This window comes from Zingiber officinale, chromosome 1A (assembly GCF_018446385.1).
Source record: "Zingiber officinale cultivar Zhangliang chromosome 1A, Zo_v1.1, whole genome shotgun sequence".
Classification (NCBI taxonomy): domain Eukaryota; kingdom Viridiplantae; phylum Streptophyta; class Magnoliopsida; order Zingiberales; family Zingiberaceae; genus Zingiber; species Zingiber officinale.
In genome coordinates this window covers 3,989,705-4,000,777 of record NC_055987.1, presented here as the reverse complement: position 1 = coordinate 4,000,777, position 11,073 = coordinate 3,989,705, and the positions used below count along the sequence as shown (strand labels likewise).

The window sequence follows — 11,073 nt, the reverse complement described above, 5'->3', positions numbered from 1 at the left end:
CAGAGGAGAGGAGCAGGCAAGCAGCAGCCGCCGCCCGACGTAGGTGAAGGAGAGTAGGAGACGCAAAGCGGCAGAGGTGAGAGAGGTGCAGAATGGGGCGATTTCGCCAAAGGAGCAGCAGCCGACAATGAATTTCGTGGAGCAGTAGCCGGTGGATGAAAAGCAAAGTAAAACTTAACCTAATTCCTAAATAAATGAATATATATATATATATATATATATATATATATATATATATATATATATATATATATATATATATATATATATATATATATATATATATTTATATTTATCTACAAAATTTGGGGCCCCTCAAAACATTGGGCCCTGGGCAGACGCCCAGGACCGCCCGGCCTCTGGGCCGGGCCTGCTCGCAACCAAGGATATTTGAGAACATGAATATAATCAAGCCAGATACACAAACATATAAGAACTAATTTCATGTAAATATGAGGTCATTTGGTTTATCGATTGATTTTGTCTAAAACTGGTTGATGGATCAAATGACCTCGAATTAATATGAAATTAATTTCTATATATTAGTCTACTTCTCCTAACACTACAACAAAAGTAATTTTTTGCAACGCGTCATCAACAGCATGCGTTAAAAGTACACTGCGATTACTACTTGCTACGGTGTACACCCATATATGCGCTGTTAATATTGTTGCACTTGACAGAAACAATAGCGTGCATTAAAAGCACGTTGTGGATATTACTTGCTATGGCATGCACTTATACGTGCGTTGTTACTAATTTACCACAAAATAAATATATATCATAATATTTAATAACCCAATATAAATATATACACATACCTACACTCTATTTCCTAAATGAGAAAAGAATGGAAAATAGAAAAAGCCCTAATCCTTCGGCCATGCAGCTCGTCGCCCTTCTCACCTCCCGTCATAAACTACCACGCCGCCTGGAACCGGAGCTTCGACAATAATAACATATCCGAAAAGGGCATGAGTGATCTCTTCTCTCGCTCTGATTTGAGGAATCGCTAAGAACCCTTCTGTGCTAATCGCCCGTCATTGTGGCAAAAAAAAAAAAGGCGAAACGCTCGCCCCCAGCGCTCCCGCAGTACCCGACCCAAGGCCATCACAAGGGAGGTAAATCGCAGCATCCGAGTGGGCATGTGGCGGACAGGGTGTAATACGAGGATAGGAGATTTATTCCCCAGCTGCCCTGAGGATCAACCCTGCCGCCTCATTGTGGCAAGTTCCGCCAAGTACCAACCCGGATGACCCACGGGGTCACTAATCACCTATCATGTTCTCACATTTGGTGGCCAAGTGCCTCTTGGAGATTTGTCGAGTGCTGCGTCCGTCGTTGCCGCTAGGGTTTGCCTTCTTCGATTTTGTCTCGCGAACTCTTTGTGGATCCCTAATGTCCACAACCCTGAACTATGTGAGTCTTTAGAAATCACGGGATCTATTACATAGATATGTGATTTTTTTTGGCTAGGTTCTCGAATTTCGAATTAGGCTTGGAGCTGCTAAAGATTCGATTTTGCATTTTGTTTTCAACACATTGATTTGTCGGATAACAAGCCAAACGCACCATGGGAATGTACTGCCGCGAATATGAAGAGGATATGACAATTGAATCCAATTGTTGTGTGTCTTGTGAAATGCTGTGAATGATGTCGAATATGATACGAGCATGATTAAGATGTTATTATGATTATTTTCAATTTTCTCTTGTTCAGTATTGTTTTGGATATTTTTGTTGTGATTTGGATTTGTTGGTTAATTTCTTTTTTCTTCTTTTAATTTCCTAGAATTTCTCTAAATTGTGAATCATTTAGTCTTCGGGAGCAGGATGAAATAAAAATATCATTGTTTTTGGAGGTGAACTTCCTCTTTAGCGAGCATTCATCTTATTACTTCTCAAACTTTAGATTCTATCAGAAAATGCTAATCTTAAAGATATTTTATCTTCTCTTTATGCATAGTTCACCCGATTAATGACAGTCGCTTTTGTATGTTGATCTTCATACTTGGACCTGTTGAGTTCTTGTCGTCTTAGGAAGTGTTTCTATAGTTAACTTTGTATGCTATAGATTGAGTTCAATATTTTACATCCTCATTTTTTACATGGGAATGAATGACAATCCATTGAATCAAACACTCTCAGTATCTTATCATTATACAGAAACTATGGAATTTTTAGGATGCTAAACATGAAAACTCCCTAGTTCACATGTCTCAAATTTCAACATTCAACAAAAACAACTACTTGCTGTCCTTCCTAACTATTCAGCGATAGTTACAAAGATGTTATTTTTATCTTACTATTGAGCTCTATGTGGTGCTAAAATGTTTTCAGGGTAACACCTTACCATGTAGTAAGTACAATTAAGATTCATTTGAAAGTGTTTTACAATCATGAAAACTAATCCTTTGAGAAGAAAAGACAACAAAAACATTGTTAGTATTTGTGGGCCAGGGCAAGTAATATTGGCAATTTCATTTGATTTGTTTTTAAGCTTAAGCTAATTTGGACGAACCAAAATCTCAGTTTGTTGTGATATCTGCGTATATGATCTTATAGACTGCATATCTAGTCCTGCATACTGAAGTCGATTGTATATAGGGGATCACAAAATCTCTATGTTAGGCGTATGCTTAAGCTTCTTTCTAGGACCGACATTAGCACTCCTTCCAACTAGTCGTCTTATTAGCATTATTTCTGATGGCAAACATATTTTTTAATAATAGATATTGTACTCTATTTATTTTCTGGAATTTATAAGACCTATTTACTATGACATTTTGACAAATTTTGCATATTTTGGCATGAGGACATTCAGGGCTGATTATAATCCAAACTAATACCTATGGGAACCAGAATTCACACTTGCAGGTAGAAAATACAAACGTCTAGACTTGGAGAAAAATACAGACAAGAGTTAACAAAAAATTTTTTGTTGTGCCTAATAAAAATTAGAGAATTCAATGCTAATAAAGATAACCATTTGTCTCGATTTCCTATCATGGTACCTAGCAAGAAAGATCAAGACTTTTGATGGCAGAGGCCACGTTGCAAAGCTGTGCATTGTGTTTCTTCCTCTGCTCACTGCAGCACTCATGGCGATTTCCAGAGTGGATGATTATTGGCATCATTGGCAAGATATATTTGTAGGAGGTTTCCTAGGTTTTTTTCAGAACCCAATTGGTCATCGAGAGCCTCAATTGTATGCCAAAGTTCTTTATAACTTCTTTTTTAATTAACCTATTTACACTTGTGCAGGATTAGTCGTAGCTTCATTTTGTTACCTGCAATTTTTCCCTCCCCTATACGACCTACAAGGTACTGACTGCTGTTTAGTTTCTTAATTTCCTAGTTCAGGTCGAGTGATAATTTAGCCTTGTGGTTGCGCAGGTTGGATGGCCCATGCATACTTGTAGGCCGTGTTCGACTGTCCAATGCCAGAGACAATGTGCCATTGTAGCCATTTGCTGCCAGCTCCTTGCGCACGAGGCCTTCTGAGGTTGAAAGTGCAACTGTTGCATCTGGACATCAGGATGGGAGCTACGTTAGAAACACAAGCACAATTCTCGACTTCATGGAAGCTGGGAGGAGAAATAGACCCTAAATCTGGATGCAGAATGGAATTTGAAGATTGATACAATATTCCATCTTAGGTAGCTTGTTCTTAGGGATCATTCATACTTGCTTGTGGAATATTTGTTCTTCTATCATTCCTATTCTCACTTTTTGCTAATAGTAGTTTAGCCTGAATGGTGAGTACTGTATTGAAATGAATTGCTATACTTTCAGAAATGATGCATTCCCAACTTTCATAGCGATGGCAGTGGACAACAATTAAGACAATGAAATTCAATCAAAGGTTATAATTTATTGTAAAATATTTGGTTTATTGTTGTCATATGTAATTGATTGTTTTATCTATAATGAAATTGATTTTTCATCAATGAAATCAAATGAAATTGATTTTAATGGCTTGCAAATTGACGTGGTAGAAGAACATTAACAGCGTAAGTATACACGCCATAGAAAATACATTTCGTAGCATGCATTGTGTACTACGAAAATTATTATTCGTAGCGCACATTGCACACCGTGAATAATATTTGCAGCGTGCAATGCGCACTGCAGAATGTGTTTTCCACAGCGTGCATAAGCATGCTGTCAATAATTTAAGACTTTTAACAGTTTTTAATTGTGCAGCATGCAATGCACGCTGCAAAAGGTGAATTTGCGCGCTGCGAAAAGTCATTTTTGTTGTAGTGTAATTATATCTATACCCTCAAATATCAATTTGACCTAATATATTAAGAGTAATGATTTTTTGAATATAAATGTATTTGAAAAAAAAGTAACGTCGAAATTTTTAGTAAATTAGTAAACTGATTTTTTAAATCCATCGACCGATTTATTTTTTTTTATCAAAGTTGATTTTAAGTAAAATCGATTGATGAATCAAATGATCTCGGATTGATATGAAATTGGTTCTATATGTTTAGCTAATTATCCTGATTATATCTTTGATCTCAAACGTCAATTTGACTTAATATATTAAGAGTTGTGATTTTTTGAACACAAATGTATTTGAAAAATTCAATTCGTGTTCAAATAATCAATGCTCTCAATATATTAGTGATGGTGACTGGGTTTACCTCTTACTAAAGGCCGGCAAGGCAATATTCCTCTGGTCTATTTTTTTTAATATTAGAAGAGGGTCAATAATATAATTATGGTTGGATCGTAGTCATGATTTGACCATAATTAATTGTGATCTCTTTTTGGATTTATCTTTCTATCCAAATTATAGTTTGGATCGGAATGAGCGGCTGGAGGTCGTCTCCCGCTCAGCGCCCGACGGTCCCTTGCTCGTGATCACGATCCGACCATAATTATATTATGGACCATTATCTTCTCATCTATAAAAAGTTGGATCAAAAAGATCCTTGCTCACCTATGGTCATTTTTATCATTTTTAAACGCAAGCCGCATATGTACTGTCAGCTGGGTTTAATTTACTAAATTATATTTTACAGGTTTACTTTACTGTGCTAATTAAGCTATTCGCTAATTACGAAGATAAAAATGAAATTAATATACAATTGGGTTTAATTTATTAAATTATATTTTACAGGGTTAATCGAAGGGCTAACGTAACAATATTGAACCACTGGCTATTCGCTAATTATATTTTACAAAGGCCATTAGGTTAGAATAAAATATCCCTTATAATTTATCTATCTATATATAATGGAAGGGCCAACAATATTGAACCACTTAACATGATGATTATCACTTTTTGTTTTCTCCAACCGTCTGGCCAGATAAAACTGTAAACGGAAAACTTCAAATGCTATCTTACCATATATTTTTATGGTAAATTTATCAGCAGGCTATTTTCTGGTAGTAAATACATCTGTTACGTGTTTAATGATAATATTTGAAATTTCTTTAATAATTTTGTTGAACTTTCCGCTTAATCACAAGGATTTCTGCACTTATTAGGCTTATAATGTTCATTTAAACTTGTTCCATTTAATGGTATCAAAAAAATTTAACAAATATGTGTTGTTCAAAGTGTTAATGAAAATAAGTATTTAATTAATCTACGTATTCTATCACAACAACTGCTAAAGTTTTTCCCCATTAATTAAAAAAAATTAAATCAGATAACATCGAATATATTACGACTGATTTAGTCTGATTTAATCTTATAGAAATTTTCAATCGGTCATCAAAATAAATTAGGAAGCTCTTGTAATAAGTATTTTAGAAGACCAGTATCCTAAATTACGCGTCCTATTTAAAAAACAAAATCTCTATAAGTATAACATAATTAACTGTTTGTATCTAGATTATAACCTGATACTCTTCTATGCACCACAGTGAGAGGACAATTTTTAATTAATCCAACATCTTAAAAAGACGTCCTTTTGTTTTCATTATCATCAAAATGCTTGGTTTAAAGCAAGCAAACAAACTGTTAGACAAATTAAATATTTATCTTTATAATTATATAAAATAAATATTTTTAATTAATGCTTATTGAAGGGTTAAAAGCTACATAATTGAATATTTTTAATTAATCCTGGCTGAGTCAGCTTCCACTGAAATGAAAACGCGCGAAAAAAAATATCTTTGTCACGTGCCTATCCGAGCCGAGCGATCTAAAATTGGAAGAAGGGAGAGAGAAAAAATATTCCGATTTGATTTGAAAAATTAATGTTAGTAAAAAAATGTTCACTTTGTTCTTTGAAATTTCATCTGTTTTTTTAATGCGTTATGATGTTATAATTAGAAGTTGGTGTTAGTTCATCTTTAATCGTTAAAATTTTGAATAATTTTTTTTAGAATTTTAATATATCACATTAATATTATAAAAATTTATCGAAACATTCCCAATGATTAAAGCTGAATTTTTTTTTATAATTCTCTCCACATCTAATTGCATGACTCATGTATATTACATCAATTTTAATACAAATCTACTATTCTCTTCACAATTAAAAAAAACCTGAGTATAATTTTTTAATTTAATATCTTTATATAGTTTTCATTTGATATTTTAATTGATTATAATCTTTAATTTAATTTATTTATAATTAACAATTAATAAATTTTTAATTTAATATAATTTATTATTTTATTTAATATTTAATTATTTTATTAATTTAATTACAATCATTTATATAATTTTTAACTTATCTCAGATATAATTATTTTTTAAAGAAAAAATATAATTTTAATTATTATTAATTATTTATAAACTGAAACATTATAATTAGCTCATCAAATAATTTATTTTTTGATTATTTTTTAAAAAATAATCATGTAAATTAATTATTGGCTCCATTAAAAAAAAAAAAATTCTAAATCCCATCTACATACTCATAAAAAAAAATTTTAATGAAGTTTTAAAATTTTACAAATTTTTGACAAAAGTGGAAGGGCAAAATTAAATTTTAAACTTTTGACAATTAATGATGCTTTTAGTTGAAGGGTTAAATTAAAATTCGCTAAATTCGAATAGCTCCCGACACATGCACGTTCTCATCTGTGTTGCACACGAACCAATGCACGGTCTCTAAGACACTAACTTAAGTTATCAATATGAAAAGTAAAATCAGGATTAATTCGATCCTGTACAGGAATTGTCTCCATTTTTTATATTGGGATAGTGGGATCCACATTTAAGTAGTAAATTTTACTATCTCATTATGAAAGGTTGGGACAATGCCTATACAGGATGAAATTTACCGTAAAACAAGATGAACAGGGCATTATGCAAACTCTGCACTATCTTAATTCACTATGTTGTCAACTTCTTAGTTCCCTACGCCTAGCGATTTAAAGTGAAGATTATTGGTTACAATTTAAAGTCAAGATTATTTTTATATTGAGTGCAAACAAGAATGCAGGAGAGATTACTGAATTTAATGGCCCAGATAAATATATTTATCTATGTAATTATAAATTAAATAATCTTAATTAATGGTTGATTAGTAAGCTTCCATAAAAAAAAATTGAAGGGGAAAGAGTTTAGTTGTGATTCATATTTGTAATTATATTATATATTAAATATTTTAAATTAATCCTAGCTGAGTCAGTTTCCACTGAACTGAAAAATATTTTTAATGATATTAGATTCAGAAGCATCGCCCGACTTTGCTTTGATCTCCAGCTACCTTTTAGCAATATTTGCTCACTACTGAGACTATTCTGTAGTTTGCAGAGGCATCGCCGACTCAACAGCAACGACGATCATCTCCTGATCCATTTTATTTGGAGGTAATCAAATCTCGTATGCATATTACTTTGCTATATTAATCCTTAAAGTATAATTTGCCATCAATCAATAGTTACATTTTACTTTGCTACTCTCTCTGTTTTGTTTTTGCTGTTCTTTTGGCTTGCAGATCTGAAAGAAGAGCCAAGATCTGCTCTCTTCTGCAATCAGATGGCGGTGTCACTGACAATGGTGGGGGGATGGTTCGCGCAGGCCTTCATCCAGACCTTGATCGATAAGGCCAGCGACAAAGCCATCCAACTGTTTGCCGAACGCCGGGGTTTCGCGGCGGACATGGAAACTCTGTGCACGTCGCTTCTGGAGACTCAAATCATCCTTGACAAGGTACAGAGTAGTCAGAGCAACGACACCAAGTGGAAGACATTGATGCAGAAACTCAAGGATGCTGCTTATGATGCTGAGGACTTGATAGATGAGTTCCAATACCATGTACTCATGCAGAAGATCAAAGGTGAAGAAGAGGACAAGGCAGCAAGTTGCTCCGGTGGCCTTCCAAACATTTTTTCTGCTGCAAAAGAAAAGTTGTTTGGTTCTTCTCATTCCTTGGAGGAAGATGCCATGAGAGCTAGCGTGGTGGAGATTCAAGGAAGGCTGGAGAGAATCGCTAACAGTATGAAGAGCATCATGAATGTGTTACCACCAAATGATAGAGGGAAGCAACCAGATCAGATGAAGTTTCAGTCCAGAGAATCATGCTCTTCCCCGGTGACGGACATATTGTTTGGTAGAGATAAAGAACTAAATCAAGTGGTAGAGTGGTTGTTGGGGTCAGCTAATCAGGTGGAACCAACATCGGGATTTCTCAACGATGCCCTATCCGTGTTGCCCATCGTCGGTATAGGAGGGGCTGGAAAGACTACTCTTGCTCAATATGCCCATAAAGACATCAGAGTTCAGGATCATTTTCACCTCAAGATTTGGGTCTGTGTGTCTAACAATTTCACGGTGCAGGGACTCGTTAAATCTATAATAGAGTCAATAACTCTACAAAAACAATATGATAATATGGGGTTAGAATCTCTTCAAAAAATACTCCATCAGCATATCGCACAAAAGAAGTTTCTGCTTGTTCTGGATGACGTGTGGAGCGATAATAAGAGAATCTGGGAGAAATTCTGTGCACTACTGAAAGTCGGAGCTTATGGTAGCAAAATCATTGTTACGACTCGAGATATGAAAATTTCTAAAATGGTTAGCCTGGTGGAACCAATCTTGCTTCATGGTTTAGACGAAGATACCTTTTGGCAATTGTTCAAGAAATCCTCATTTGGCACACTTAACCCTGAAGAATATCCGGAGCTAGAAGACATTGGTAGAAAGATTGTTCGCAAGTTGAAGGGCTCACCATTAGCTGCAAAGACACTTGGCAGTGTTCTGCAATCAAATTTGTGTCAGCAACATTGGGCCACCGTAATGGAGAGCGACATATGGAAAGTAAAACAAGATGAAGATGACATTATGCCAGCCCTGCATTTAAGTTATCGATATCTTAATGAAAATCTGAAGCAATGTTTTGCTTTTTGCTCTGTATTCCCTAAAGACAACGTGTTCAAAGAAGCTGAGTTGGTTCGAATGTGGATAGCCGAAGGCTTCATCCAAAATAAAAACACAAAGAGAATGGAAGATGTTGGAAGCGACTATTTTCTTGAGTTTGTTAACAGGTCTTTCTTTCAAGAAGTCAAATATAGTCGATTTGTGATGCATGACCTTATACATGATTTAGCTGAGATGATTTCTACAGAAGAGACATGTAGGATTGAAAATAGCAGTCAAAGAAAGATGTTTTCCACTATTCGACATCTACGAGTAGAAGGAAAATTGCCGTTAGAGGTCTCTGGATACGATAAGTTGCGCACCTTGATGTTGAGAAAAAATTCACCTCCCGATAGCCTCTTTGAAAAACTAAGAAGCATTCACGTTCTGGATTTAAGTGATTGTGGCTTGCAAGAGTTATCTGAACATGTTGGTAAATTGATTCACCTCCGTTACCTTGATATATCCTGGAATTCTGAAATTAAAATTTTGCCTGACTCATTATGCCACCTTCATAATTTGCAAACACTGGAGATACTAGGGTGTCATAAACTAGAGTCTATACCACAAGAATTGGGTAAGAAGATGGTCAATTTGAGACACATTAATGCAGTTAACAAGTTTTGGGTGATGATAAAGGATGTACGGAGACTAACTAATCTTCAAGAATTGCCAACATTTAGTGTTCAAGTGGACGATGGACTCAAGCTTGTACAACTAAAGGATTTGACACAGCTTCATGGAACACTTCATATTCAAAATCTTGAGAATGTGGTCGATAGCAAAGAAGCACAGCATGCTGAGTTAAAGAACAAAGTCCACCTAAAAGAATTGGTGTTGGAATGGAATTATTGGCAACGGGATCGTAGGAATGATGTCAAATTGGAAGAGGAAGTAATTGAAGGTCTGCAGCCACATGAATCGCTCAAAAAATTGAAAATTAAATGGTACAATGGAGGTAGGTCGCCTAGTTGGTTGATGCCAAAAGTTCTATCCAATTTGGAAAAACTTGAATTATCAAATTGCAAGGGATGGGATGACGTTCTGCCATTTATTGGTCAACGTTTGCATCTGATTGAACTTTGCATGAACCGCATGCCTGCTTTGAAACAACTGAGTCATGAATTTGAAGGCAAGTGTTTTCCAAAGTTGAAAGTGCTTAATTTATGGAATTTGCCGGCATTGGAGGAGAGTGGTCGTGGACTGAGGGCAAAGATCTATTTCCCTGCATGCGTGAACTTCGCGTCTGCAGTTGCCCCAAACTAAAGAGATTACCTCCCTTCCCTCCATCCCTAGAAATATTGAAAATAGAACACTGTCCCGAGCTCAAATTAAATAGCAAAACGGAAGATGACGAGGAAGGTGGCTGCTATCTACCGCCCTCACTCAAGGTATTAGAATTGGACAACTGTGGCGAATATTCAAAACTTTTGCCTGAATGCTTGCCCAACCTTCGTTTAGTTACTCGATTGACCATAAGGCATTGCCCACATATAACGTCTATCTCTCCGGTTCAATTGGTAGAACTGCAATACTTGTACATCTCTAACTGTGATGAGTTGAGACGGATGGAGTGCTTAGGACTCCTTAAATCCCTCAAGCGATTGCAGATTGCAGGATGTCCTATGCTGGTTCAATTGGATGTAGAAAATTAACAAGCAGCGAGCTTGTTGTCATCTCTGCGTTATCTATGCGTGGACAACACTGCTCTGCTTAAAATGTTTCCTCTGAGA

The 11,073-nt window shown here is 35.4% G+C and overlaps 1 protein-coding gene across 1 annotated transcript in view; it reads left to right on the top strand.

The window, feature by feature from the left end:
* The first annotated feature begins 7,657 nt into the window (after window positions 1–7,657).
* Window positions 7,658–11,073, top strand: part of LOC122015870 (putative disease resistance protein RGA1) — a 3,588-nt gene continuing 172 nt past the window's right edge. The window contains exons 1-2 of the mRNA XM_042572940.1: window positions 7,658–7,788; window positions 7,917–11,073. The exon at window positions 7,917–11,073 is cut by the window's right edge and continues 172 nt beyond it. Of these exons, the coding sequence (XP_042428874.1) occupies window positions 7,958–10,606 (2,649 nt within the window). The 5' untranslated portion in view covers window positions 7,658–7,788; window positions 7,917–7,957 and the 3' untranslated portion in view covers window positions 10,607–11,073. The remainder of the gene's footprint in view (window positions 7,789–7,916) is intronic.